At 38.4% G+C, this 14,452-nt stretch overlaps 1 protein-coding gene across 4 annotated transcripts in view; it reads right to left on the reverse strand.

Moving 5' to 3' along the window:
- The window catches only part of LOC306847021 (centrosomal protein of 112 kDa-like), a gene marked incomplete at its 3' end in the record, with an annotated part of 163,796 nt that overhangs the window by 47,212 nt on the left and 102,132 nt on the right, over positions 1-14,452 (reverse strand). For all 4 annotated transcript variants that reach the window (XM_079380756.1, XM_079380755.1, XM_079380753.1 and 1 more), the window contains one exon: positions 5,723-5,785. In XM_079380756.1, the coding sequence (XP_079236882.1) occupies positions 5,723-5,785 (63 nt within the window). The remainder of the gene's footprint in view (positions 1-5,722; positions 5,786-14,452) is intronic.

The raw sequence follows: 14,452 nt of genomic DNA on the forward strand, positions 1-14,452 counted from the left end.
AACAGTGCCGATGGGCGTGGAAATTTCTGCGGGTCATTTCCTAATAACGTGCAAATGAAAGAACACAGATGCAACATCTCATTTAGTGAAGTGAAGTGAAGTGACATACGGCCAAGTATGGTGACCCATACTCGGAATTCGTGCTCTGCATTTAACCCATCCAACGTGCACACACACAGCAGTGAACACACACACACCGTGAACACACACCCGGAGCAATGGGCAGCGATTTATGCTGCGGCGCCCGGGGAGCAGTTGGGGGTTCAGTGCCTTGCTCAAGGGCACCTCAGTCGTGGTATTGAGGGTGGACAGAGTGCTGGACATTCACTCCCCCCACCTACAATCCCTGCCGGCCCGAGACTCGAACCCGCAACCTTTGGATTACGAGTCCGACGGTTGCGGGTTCGAGTCTCGGGCAACACAGATGCAACATCTCATTTACATATCGAAGTGCCAAAAAATGAAGCTAGAAGTTGCAAGAAGTTTTGATAGAGCTGGTATTGCGTGACTCCTAGTTGAGGGTTCCAAATCGTCTTTTATTTCCTGAAGCAAATTAAAAATAACGTGGCTTGGCAAATATATGTTCGGATAATGCGTTCTTCAGGAATTCCAAATAAATTAATATGTTTGAAAAAATCCTCTCCTTTTTACCACATACTCTCTGTTCTCTGCGGTGGCTCCTCCTAGCAACAACAATTGCAACAATTTCAAGCGCAAAATAATTTAAGACATGCTTCTTTGGGTGTTAAATAATGGCGCAAATACCAGTAATTTGACGAGCGCAAACGTTAGTAAATCTCGTTGCGTGATTCATTTGAATACTCTCCTCCCATAAATTTTGCATCTGAAAGTGAAACTCCTGCAAATGCATATTCAACAAGTCAATAATTCAATAAGGTCAGGCGCAAAAATAACTGTGTTCAAGCCTTTTCAGCGCTAATTCTTCACTGCGCGTCTTTAGTAAATCCTGACAGTACTATTTTAACGCCAAAAGACGGTTTGCGCTGGCGCAAGCTGTTAGTAAATCTGGCCCTTGGTGTTCCGAGTGGCAGCTTGCATGTTACAATGTATGGTATTGTTGTCAGATTCTTTAATGTAAGTCTATAGAGTTTTTGGTCACACTTTATTTTAAGGTGTAATTCTCGTGATTAACAAGCCATTAACTACAACTTTTGCCACAATTATCTCCTTATTTGCTGCTAATTAATAATAAGGTAGTTGTTAAGTTTAGGTATTTGGTAGGATTAAGGATGTGGAATATGGTCATGCAGAATATGTGATTCATAAGTACTAATAAACAGCCAATATGTTAATAATAGGCATGCTAATAAGCAACTAGTTAATAGTGAGAATTGGTCCCTATACTAGTGGGGTACTAGAAGCGTTACCAAATCACCTCTCTAGTTTAGAAGGTTTTAGAACTTAGAAGAGACTAAAAACATTAAGAGCTAGCTTCGATGTAGTGGTTTGAAGTTAAAAACATCATAACAAAAAATACATAACAAAAACTTATAAATAAAATCATTTAATCAGACATACTGAAGTAGATCTGAAGCACATTCTAAATAAAAAAGTCAACCACAGCCGCATCGTGACACAAGTGTAGGGGTGTGATCTGTTTCTTGATCAGATTACTCTAGTAGTGTGCAAAAGTAAATTTACATCACAATATCCAAGTCAAAACAGTAAAAGTAACCTTAGTAACTATGGTATTTTGGTGGTTACTATTGTAATTATTTGAAAAAGAAGCAACAGAATTTATTTGAACATATATTAAAGCTAAACGAGTGAAATGTGAAAACATTTCACAGAGCTGTGGTGTCTTAATATGCACATGAATAAAAATGAATAATGCAGCAGCTCTAGGACACATATCTATATGATGGTGGTGGTGAAAGGAGAGCTGTAGAAAGCAAAGCTCTGTTTGGACAACACCTTGCCTCATCATTAGCTGGAGAGCTTCAAACATTAGCAAGATTAACGGTCAGTCAAAGAGGAGCTGGATTTCCAAAATGCTAATTAAAAACATTTAAGTGCACGCTCAGAGCCAGTGCTGAGATCCCTCTAGACAATGTATGGCATGGTACGGATTTAATTGGCGCACTTCATATGCAATTCCACCGCTTTGGTCACATCTGAGAGATGTCTGTTGATGGCATAGATTAGTATGTGCTTCAGAAGTTCAAAGGACACTTGTCTATATAACCTTGTCTCTTTTTATACAAGACGATAGTCCAAAAAATGACATATACACTACATCATTTCTATGGCCACAAAACTAAAAAATGGCCACAAATAAAATTTAGTTTTAGATGCACAGTATATTATAAAATTTGAAACCCTTACAACCCAGCTAAAAAAATGCAATTAAATCTGAAAATGCCATTAAAACTGAAATAGCTGACGGAAATGACACTAGTTACTATAAACTACTATAAACTAACAACTAAACTAAAACTAACAACAACAGTGTGACAGCTAAAACGAAGTGAAATTGAAAGTACAAATTGAAAATACAATAAGTAAGTAAATAATGCTGCTGCACGTTTTAAGTTTTTGCCCTTTTGGGTGGACTGTCCCTAACAAGAGTGTTTAACAAGAGGAATAAGCAAACGGAGGCCTGCGTTCTTTGGTGTGGAGGAGGCGCATTTAATGTGTATTAAACAAAGATGCGTTCCCACCAAATGCGAGTGGGAAACAAGAGAGAGGAAAAACTATGTTTATCCAGCGAATGCCAATTTTGTGCCTCGGAAAAGGAATTAATCATCAGTGGCCCTCTCAGAGGTTATTTAGAAATGGGAAAACGCCTGTGAACTCTTTTTCTCTCACACTCAAAGTGTGTTCTTTTGATGTCAAGCATTGTGTAATTTAATAGGCCTGTGTTTTCACACAACATCTGCTTGTCAACCTGACGTTCAGCGCTCTGTGTTGTGGAGAGAACTGAAAATGGGGCCATGAAAAAAGAGCGAGCGTTTGAGCTGGGACTAAGGTAATGCGAGGCAATTATGACAAGCCCACAACCTCACACCGAACAGCACGTTTTCACAACATCTACAGCAGTTCAGTTCTGTGCTAATCTTACACACAGAGAAGAATGAAGGTAATTCTTCTGAACCTGAGTGAGTGTAATGGCGTTGAGTCTGAGCAGATTAAATCTAATGTTTAACACATGGCAGAGGCCGGCCTCAGTATGGGATATAGAGGAGAGATAAGCGCTCAGACACCCTCAGAACACCCACTAGACCCGAGTGTGAAATCACGGCCGGGAACGGAGAGTGGGCAACAAGTGTCGAGTATGAGTATTATCAGGGGCTACAAAATGAAATGCACGTGTCAAACACCGCAGAGGGCAAGTTGTGTTATTGAGGCATAGGGGAAAAACGTGTTGAGGAAACCACTCTGACACTGTGGTTTGCCAAGCTACCTAACAAGCATCTCATGACAAAGTAGTTCACTAGAGACAAGGCAAGCAGGATTGATAAAGTAATTATCTGCAGTCCACCACAAGTTATTAAAAAAAAAAGCAGCTGGGTCGTTCCTGTTATTTCAACTTTGTAACTAAAACTAAATAGAAATAAATCATATTGCTATTAAAAAAGTTAACATATGGGCCATTCCATGTGGGGAAGTCGTGGTCTAATGGCTAGAGAGTCGGACTCGTAATCCAAAGGTTGCGGGTTCGAGTCTCGGGCCGGCAGGGATTGTAAGTGGGGGGAGTGAATGTCCAGTGCTCTCTCCACCCTCAATACCACGACTGAGGTGCCCTTGAGCAAGGCACCGAACCCCCAACTGCTCCCCGGTCGCCGCAGCATAAATGGCTGCCCACTGCTTTGTTCACGGTGTGTGTGTGTTCACTGCTGTGTGTGTGCACGTTGGATGGGTTAAATGCAGAGCATGAATTCCGAGTATGGGTCACCATACTTGGCCGTATGTCACTTCACTTTTATGCAGCACATTGAATGTCCTCATTATATCTGGATCATTATTTCAACACATTATATTGAATTTGATAAAGAGTGCTGATATACAGTCCAACAGCACTGGGACTTTTCACTGTGTGTATCCCTCCACTAGTAGGGGGACTTTTCACTGTGTGTATCCCTCCACTAGTAGGGGGAATTTTCCTCTTTCTGCAGGTTACACTGCTACACCAGCAGGTGGCAACAAGTTACTGTCTTTATAAATAAGTAACAGAATCTGTCACTTAGAACTGCACAATTTAACGAAATTGCGATTAAATTAATGGTTTTGTGTGATTATGAAATCGCGAAAGCTGTTATGTGCAGCTTGTCAGTGAAGTACGGCTCTGTGATGTAAATGCTTGAGTAGTAAATGATTGAGTCGCTTATAACATGCATTTGAAAAAGCAACACGCGTCAAACATCTTTCCAAACATGAGAAGCATTTATGAACATCTTGTCCAAAAGACATCATTTAAAAAACATGTTTTTCTGCAAACTCACTTTATAACATCAGTCGAGTGTTTAACACTTCTGTGGCTATTTTCATGCATTGAATGAAGTTCAATCTTTCCAGGAATGACATGCATTACATTTTTTCTGCGGGGCATATTTGGAGTTTCAGCATGAGAGCGCCCTCTGGCCTTCGGATGGAGCAGTATTTACTATTGATCACAGAACTGTGCTTCACTGACAAGCTGCGCATGAAAAAAATGGCAGCCTTTGTTGAATCGTGATTCCAGTTTAATTTCAATTAATCGTGCAGCTCTACTTTCACATTTTAAATAGGAAAACAAAAGCATAAACAACTATTACCACCTGATCTGTGATGACCTGCTGATCTGAATTATGTGACTTGCATGGTGTCAGCTGATCTGTCTGTAAAATATCCTGTTTGATAAATGACGGAATAACATTGAAATGATGTTTAAAATATATAAGTTAATAAATGAATAGGTGTTTTATTATAGAAATTAGAGTCATGTCAACATCCTCTCAAATTAAAGTAAAATGAAAGTGTTAGAATACACCTCTTATTTTCACTCGCAAGTAATTAAAACATGATAGAACATGAAAATGCACTGCATAGTAGGAATGACATAGTTAACTACATTGAAGTTATGTAATGTTCTTGGAGGTCAAACAGCTGAGCATGGCACTAACAAAGCTAAGGTCATGGGTTTGATTCCCAGGGAGTGAATGAACTGGGGAAATGTATACACAATGAATGCAATAAGTGGCTTTGGATAAAAGTGCCAAATTAGTTGGTTTTTGAAACGTTTCATTGAAATGAACAAACATATTAGCTAAAATGAATCAGACTTGAGAGAGAGGACATTCTAGGAGAGCATCTTTGATGTTTTAATTATTAGCTCAGCTCACTTGCTTATAAGGCTGTCTGCGCAATATAATGTCATCCCTGATGTAGTATTTCTGTGATGGCAAAACTACTACTTTTTAGTTCCCAAACAACATCCGAAAATACACTTTACATACAATAGAAACCGGAAACATACAACACAGAGTGTGAAAGAGACAGGCGAAGAGAGGTAAAGAAAAACAAGACCCCACATCAAACCCACATGTTTGAGGGAATGTACATGAATATATTTGCATTGTGCATTATGCATGAATTGCTCCAGAAATACAGATTACACATGAGCATATCCATCTATCTATCTATCTATCTGGACTGAAAAGCAGGACATAGTGTTTTTCCTTCCTTTTAAGCTTCCTCAGAACATTCAAACAATCATGTTTACCTGTGCAGACTTGGCCAGCTTCTGATTATATTCCTTCTCAAGATGCTTCAACCTGCTGTTGGTCTGTAATGAAAGAGAACACAGGAGAGGAAGGTGTTAGAAACAGAGAGTGCAGACACATGACACCGGATCGGCTGGCAGGAAGCGCGAGGAGTCGCTTTGCCGTGACCTCTGTGACTGGCACGCATGTTGGCATGTGTGTGGCTGGAGCTCTGGGCTCAGGGCCAGGCCTGACACCACAACAGCACACGGGCCTTTCATCAGAAGCCAACTTATCACCACTTAACAGGAAGAGAGAGAACAATATCACAACGTTATCTGCAAAACAAGAATATGACTTGAAAAAAAACCCCACTAAGCTTTTAAGAGCAAGAACTTGAAAAGCAACAAAAAAAGAGATAAATGACTATACAGGGGTTATTTATTTATTTTTGTTGCGAATAGACAGAAGCGCTTTTGTTGCTTGCTCACTAAAACTTATATTAGAAGTAACAAAATTGTGTATAGTTACTAGTCACTTATTATCATGCCTTTTATCAACATATTGGCTGTTTATTAGTATTTATAAAGCACATATTCTGCATGACCCCTAATCCTACCCAATTCCTAAACTTAACATCAACCTTACTAACTATTAATAAGCAGCAAATTAGGTGTTTATTGAGGCAAAAGTTGTAGTTTATTGTTTGTTAATAGTGAGATTTGGACCTTAAAATAAAGTGTGACCATATTAGTAAGAGATTTAAAAAAAAAAATTACTGCTGGTTGGTATGTTGGCACTATGAGCAGCAATTCACCACTGTATTGCTTTCTACCTATAATAAACTTGTAAAGATAGGACTAAAACAGTTCATCTTGGCCAATGATGTCTAATATAGGGTAAGGCAGGGTCATAGATAACAAAAAATCTTCTCAACACATATCTAGATAGAGAGCCATCCATTTGCATTCTCATTCCTTTCAATGGCAGTTGCTTGGCTGGTGCACAAAACCCCATAAAAGTGTGACCTACATTTCTTTTGAGCCAATCAACTGATCAGATGTAGCTTGCAAAAATCTATTTTTACCAGAATACATAAGTAGTTTATTAAAATCTACATAATGTTGACAACACAGCTTCCACAATAACACAATGAACTCAAGTTTCTGATGTCAAAGCTCTAGTGTGAAAAGCCCTCAGTAAAATATGTAAAGTGATGGCATGCACATGCAGGTGAAGTCGATGTTGAGGTTGATGTTACTGATGCATTGGGCCGGAGGCATCAACACATAAGCTACTGCTAAAACACACATATACATACAGACCAGCAAACCCACAAGCAGATCCATCCCGGGCCCTCGCTCTCTCATCCTGTCAGTCACTGTATGTCCCCTCGAGCCTTTTACACTGATGAAAGAATCCAAGGCAACTCTAGCATCTATAAAAAGGATATTCTTTGTTTTTTTGCAGCTTGTGTTGCCATAGATACCTTGCGTTTCCTTAATTCTGCCAATGGGTAATGGGGAACTTTGTGTGAATGACATTTTGAATGGCAAATTTATGCCTTTTATGAATTTCTTCATGCTTAAAAGAATAGTTACACCAACACTGAAAACTCAAATTGACCATGTCATCCAAATGTTATGACATTATTTCTGTCGAACACAAAAGGATATGTTTATCTGAACGTTCATTCAGCTGAATGTGTCTCTTTTCTATAGAATGAAAATCCAAGAGGACAGATATTGCCACGGCCTGAAATCCATTCTTAAATTTTGGACCTAAATTCTGAACGGATGGCCAGTCCATAAAACGGCTCCCACAAAGCTAAAAGAATACAGACTTAGAATATAGTGCATAAATCGCATGGACTAATTTCATGCTACTTTTATTTACTTTTTTGGTGCAATGCCTGGTCACTGTATGTTTTCGGTGTATGGAAGAGCAGCGTGAACATGGGTGTACAATATGCGGGGGGATATTGCACCCCCCGCATATTGTACAATTTTAATAAACTGTAAATTAGTCCCACGCAATTTTTTTGGGCAGGTGTGTTCACGTACATTTTTTCTAGGGCCAGTGTAAATAAATCTACATTTAAATTCAAAGAGACAGTATAGTCTATGCATTACCTGTCAACTGAAATTTTATTTACATCCAAAATGAGGCAATGTGAACATTATAGAGCGCTAAACACTCTCATGCAGTGTATGTTTCATTCATACTCAAAGCCAGAGGGTGTTCTCAAGCAGACAGTCCAAAACAGACTCATAGAAGTAATAACTTGTCACATGCAGGAAATCCATAATATGGACAAAAGCATCCAGCGATTGCTGTAGCTAAGCTGAATATAAAGCAGAAACGATTTGAATGATGAAACGTGTAGACAATAAACACACGATTGTGACAATATATGGTTTACTGTCACAAGCCAGGCCTCTGTGGCTCTCTCCGATCGCCACCAGAGGGCACCCTCACCCGAGTATTGACTGTTTCATGAACTCCATTTCCCATCTGCCCCTTACCTAGGACTAATCACCGCCAGGTGATTCTCATCACCATCTCTACTTAAGCCACACTCACACTCTAGTCTGTGCGAAGTCTTGTTAGCCTGTCTGCACTACAAAGCGTTCTCCGTTCCTAGTTTTCCTCGTGGTTTTCCTGTGTTCTGATTCTTGCCCGTGTTCCTGGATTATTCTTTCTGCCTTGCCCTGTTTGGATTTGTACGCCGATCGTCGACCACGCCTGTTTACTGACCACTCTTCTGTCTTGCCCTCAACATACCTGTTTGCTGGTTATTCGACCCTGCCTGTCTTGACCATGTTTCATAATAAAGCTTTGCACATGGATCCGCACGTCTCACGTCTCGTCAGCCCTGTAACATTTACACAGTGGTGGGCTGTCAGGGCCTTCTCTGCTGGCCCTACAAAAAATAAAATTGTGTGAAAAATGTTTTATTTAGGTATCATTTTCATTTGTGTTATGTCCACAAAATTGCCTATGATTAGTTTCATTGAGGTTTAACTGGAGTCTGAGGCCAGCACTACAGATAGGGCTACCCTTTTGTTGAAAGACGTCACATCTGATTTGTAGCGAGCGTTAGTGACAGAATCATCAGCCAATCAAATTTTGACGTTAAGTGTCTAGTGACATGCCCAGTGCTACCCCCATCGTTTGTCGGGAATTTCCAAGGTATGAAAGTGAAATTCAACAAAAAGAAAATGACAGCTGCAGTCACTAGCGCCTCTACAGCTATCTACTAAAAACACCATTTTCAAGGCGCTCTTTTGCAGACAAAAGAGAAATAATTGAAAAAGGAAGACCTACACCCAAACTGGATTCGCTAACAAAGACCAGCAATGGTTTTGTGCGCCATTTTAAAGATTGCAACTATGAGTGCTATGAGTGGCTAACAGCTAGCACCGAGCACAAGAAGTTATTTTGTTAGCCGTGTTTACTTTTTAATATGAGTAAAGGGACATGGAATGAAATGAAATGAAAGTGTGTGGATGCTGTGGACGCGTCGTCATTTTAGAGTGACGTGAATGTGCATAGTGCCCCTTTATTGGCGGATTACTTTTACTGATCCATGTAGGGAAATTTACTCTGCATTTAACCCACCCTAATCTAGCCTACTGTTAACATAAATTGTTGATCGGCTGTTATTTTTGTTGAGAGCCTGTGTACGGCATAATATGTGCATTATATGCATATGGCTGCGTTAGCTGTAACAGATATGTGTAAGATGTGGGTATGTAGTTTACAGTTGCTCACTGAAGTCCCTGACTGAAACCCCACGGAGTTTTTCAAGTCATCTCCAGGTAATAAATAAATAAAATATGAATAATGCAGTGCTAATTCACATACTATTTCGTACAGAACGTATAAAATATATTTTCTGCCTTATTATGTGATAAAAATGGGAAAGAAGTGTTTGTAGTATATAAACCAATCATAAAATGATCATTAGGAAAATATAGAGGGAAAAATATTATAGAATGCTAATGACTGGATATTGCCATCTATAGTCTTTGTTATTGTCCAGAAGTGCATTTGATTTCTTAGTCAATTAAAAGTAACTGATAAGAAGAAAATACGACTACTACTAATAAAACCTGTGAATTAAAAAAAAGAAGAAAGTATTATTTGTCATTTCTGTCCCCCTCACTTTTGAAATGATGGCTATGCCCCTGAGCCTGAATATTCTGCTAAACAACTCTTTCAGTCTTCCATGAAAGAAAACGTGTAAATGATGACAATTTTTATTCTTTTTTTTAAAAGAACTAATCCTGTAATATGCTAACACTGACCTAGGAACAGAGGATCTGATGAACAGACGGTGCTTATACACAAGTATGGAAAAACACAAACAGTAAGAAAGCTGGAAAAGCATGGAAAAATGAAGCATTTGGACTGCTTTGTGTGTGTTTCCTAGTAAATGTCTGTACCTTGCCAAAGGCATCTTAGAGCTACAGGCGCTTTGAGCTTCTATCAGGTGCTGCAATCGCTTCACAATATTGCCAGTGTGAGTCCACGGCCTTTGAAGTGTGAACGCTGTATTTGAACGTTACTGTATTTGAAAGCACAAAGCATGCAGCGCTAAGCCAACCTTCATTAACAATCTAATTCTGGAGCTGAGCAATCACAACACTCACCCTTCCAATCGTACACATTAAAACAGAAGGAAAATAAACATCAGCTCACATACCTACAGGGATAATATAAGATGTAATTATTATTTTTCTAAAAAACCAGGAACAATTAGGTTTGATAGTGTAGTAAGTACAAGGCTGGCAGGCATTTTTCCGCAATTTTGCAGTATGTGTTTAGAGATTTTTGGCGAGTGCTGGATTGGATTGTGTTGCTTGGAGAGGAAGACTTTTCTGTAAACATGGTTTTAAAAGCAATGGGCATTCTCATGTCTCCAAACTGCCTTGGGTTTATTGGTTCCTGGTGTCTGGGAAAGAGATAGCCCCGTGAAGATTGAGCGTACACACACTTAAGGATCAGTTCACCCACAATGAAAATTGTCATCATTTACTTGTCCTCATGTTGTTTTCAAATCAGTACAAGTTGTACTTTTTCATACAATAAAAGCATACTGAGACCAGCGGTCATCAATCTCCATAAAAGGAAGAAAACAAATCTCACAATATTATAAAAGCTGAGGTGGGAGTAAGAAAGTTAGACAAGTCAAGTCATGCCAGTTCCTCACCTCAAGCAAGTCAAAGTGCTAAGCAAGCACCAAGTTTGATCACATTACCAAATAGTACCCATTAAAGACAATCTTACTTATTTCCTATAGTAATTATTAAGTCTTTGAAATCATATTATTCTTAACTGAGAAGAAACATACTCAAGCTTCAAAAACATTGTGTTAGTTGCAGAAAACTTGCATTACAAGACAAACTACTATTACAAGAGGGAATAAATCATATTTCACATTCATATAACTTCAGAAAATAGAATATAAAATATATAAAAAAATACTTTATAATGCTGAGCTTTGCTGGTTTTCATTGCAAGATTCTACTAAACATATCCCCTTGTGTTACAAGTTTATTTTTTAGTAAAAAATTAGGATACACTTTATTTGAAGGTGTCCTTGTTACAGTGTAATTATACATTTAAGTACTGTGTAATATTAATTAACTACATGTACTTACTATATGGTTAGGGTCTGGCTTAGGGTTACTCGGCTTAGGGTTAATTATGCATAATTTATTTATTATAATAGTAAGTGCATGTAACGTGTAACAAGGACACCTTAAAATTAAGTGTTACCAAAACTTTCTTAAAATATCCCTTTTATAGCTACATGATAAAACATAAATACCAATAACAAAATACTGCAAAGGCACAAAAAGTGAAATATTAACATTACTGTAATATATATGAATTTATCTGTAAAAAAGTGGATGCTTTATTCTAATGATTTTCCATCTCAAAACACTCATGACTCTTTCACAGTCAAGGTCTTTCAATCTTAGACAGATAAGCAAATGTTTGTCCAGTCTGTGAGCAACAAATAAATGATGTGTGTAAATCACTTTCCATGCTAGATTCAGACCATTATCAATCAGAGAAGGAGAGATGTGCAAGACATGATTTTTAGCTACTGTTCATTATTCTCAGCATACTGACTTCCTTCGATTTAGATTTCAAAATGCCACAAAATACCTGAAATCATGAAATCTCCTCTTGTTGAGGAGAGATGAGCTAAATCGATCAGACTTGTGATTTTCTGGTAAATGGATGAAAAAATCCCATAAACCTCCACAATTCTCAAAACCTACACTTAAAGAGAGACATTAACCATACAACCTAATTTCAGTAAGCAACCACCAACAATATGATAATAAGATGTCAACAATGGTAAAGTTAGATGATTTCAGTTTGATGAATATAGTTTAAACTCTTAATTTTAATGAATCAGAAACCTGATTTGTTTACATGATCACTCTAAAATCACATGGACATCTCTGTGTGGCATGTGTAAAAATGGAAAACATACCCTAATTTTAAATCGTATTTATCATTTAGCTTAACATTTTCCATTACTTGGCTGAAATGATGGCTTCTTTGAATGAAAACAAACAAAAAATGTATGCACACATCTGTCAAATAAATATGGTGATGTATATTGGAAATCATCAAAAGGCTAAAAAATATTGAGATGTATTTTTTTTTTATCTATATTGCTCAGCCCTATTGTAAACAAACTGAGTCAGTGAAGGTGACACCATGCTAATGAAAAAGAGATCAATCCTCACTTGCCCTTCCTCGTCCTCTTTAAAAGGGCCGTCACGTATTACACTGGCAGGTGTGGCTACACCCCCAACTCGCGTATGTGTGTTTGTGTGGCTAGGACTGTTTGATTTTCATCATGGCTTCCAAAATCAGTTTTTGGGCAGGGATCTGTCACACCTCTGTTAGCAGGTGGATCAGTGGACCGGCGGTAGGGATCAGGGAACACAGCCATGAATGCATCTGCGTGAGGATTTAGGCAGCCGGGGAGTTTGCTGGCCTCTCATGCTTTAAGTTGGGACCTCCTGCGATTCGTCCCATTTGATGACCTTGGGTGCTGATTTGCCGCCAGGGTCAACACTACAAAGGCCAGCTTAGGCATTCAATAAAAGCCTTTTATTTGGCCGGTGACCCTAGAGCCGCCATCTCCATCTGGTGGTGTGATTAAAGCCTTCTGATGAGGGGCGGGCATCTTTCTTCATGGCGGCTTCATCAATAATTCGTAAGTGTGGAGAGCTGACCTGTAAATAATGGCAAATCTTCAACTTTATAGTTGTAAAGCATCCACTTTGAGCAGAAAACACTGACTGCTGCACAACACCAGATATCATTGTCCTTCAGCTGGAGGAGAAGAAAAGAGCTGAGACCCCAGAGTGATCACTCAATACTGATTAAGCTCCTGTTGACATGTGGCTTTTGTGCAATCATACATTGGTTTGTCCAGCACTTTCGTGTCTTTTTGGTAATAGGTGGAGGATGGTCTGAGCTGCAAATGGAACGCCCACATATTGGCCGTTCACAGACCGTCTGCTGCTTATCGCACACAATAAATGCAAGAACTTTCTCAAAATTGCAAGCTGCAATTGGCTGACCAATAGTCATGTTTTAGACTTTGTGAACTTCAGTACTGGCTCTGTAACAAAGCATATCCAATATTATTATACAGGTCTCAGGACTGAACAGTTACAGCATTCAAACTCATATTTCTGAATAAAGACCATTGTGTTGGGTCTCACAGCATACTGTAAGAAATTATGAAATTGAATGGTAATAGTTCCCTTACTCTATGTGGTGAAAAAATGTAATGTATTTCTTAAAATTTTACAGTTAAATATGGTTAAATGTACAGTTTTTGGATGTAAGAAAGATGCGATCTTACAATTTATCATAATAACATTATCTGACATTCCCAGAACCCTCTGCGTGACAGCTCACATTTTGATGGATTTTCAATGAAAGGATGTTTCTTTTAGTTTTTTTCTTTTTATTAATGCAAATTAGGGCTTTATGTTAAATTATATTATATTAAATTAATGTTTATTGCATTATTTTAGTGTCATGTGTTTCTATTACAACACTATTTCCATTAATAAAATTGCAATTTTAATTTAAATCAGTGAAATAAAGTTGCTACCATGGCAAAGTTCTGACAGCTTCAGTTTTTGGATGTAATTTTTTACTGTTTTTTTAATCTTTATTTATTTATTAATTTAGTTTTTTTTTAAAACAGTCGCTCTCTGAAGCATTATTTTTATTTATTTGTTAAGCAGCTGTGCAATATATATATATAGGTATAATTAGCTGCTCATTATCGCGAAACAAATATTTATCATGAGGTTCATGGAGATCCCCATGGGTTTATTTTGTGATAACTAGCTCATTGTGCATCATGCCTTACTAACTGTTCTTGGTCAAATGAAGCTGCTATATGGACCACACCTCATGCCAACTATCAAAAGTCAGTCTGTAAAACACAAGGTTGAAAGTTTCTGTTCAAGGGTGATGTTAAAGTCTCTGAGCGAGTGGCCAGTGGCATTGTGGATGTGTTTTAAAGCGCTCTAAAGCCAGAGAGCTCTCCACAGCTCTACACTGCCGGTCTGTGGCAGTCTCTTCCTGTGTCACCGACTTTCCCAGCCATACTGAGAGGAAAAGAATGAGAAAAACTGGAGGATGGGGGGAAAACAGCGTAACTTTCATCTCTGCAGAAGAAAGAAAAATAGAAT

This window comes from Barbus barbus (assembly GCF_936440315.1).
Source record: "Barbus barbus genome assembly, chromosome: 3".
NCBI classification, from domain to species: Eukaryota; Metazoa; Chordata; class Actinopteri; order Cypriniformes; family Cyprinidae; genus Barbus; species Barbus barbus.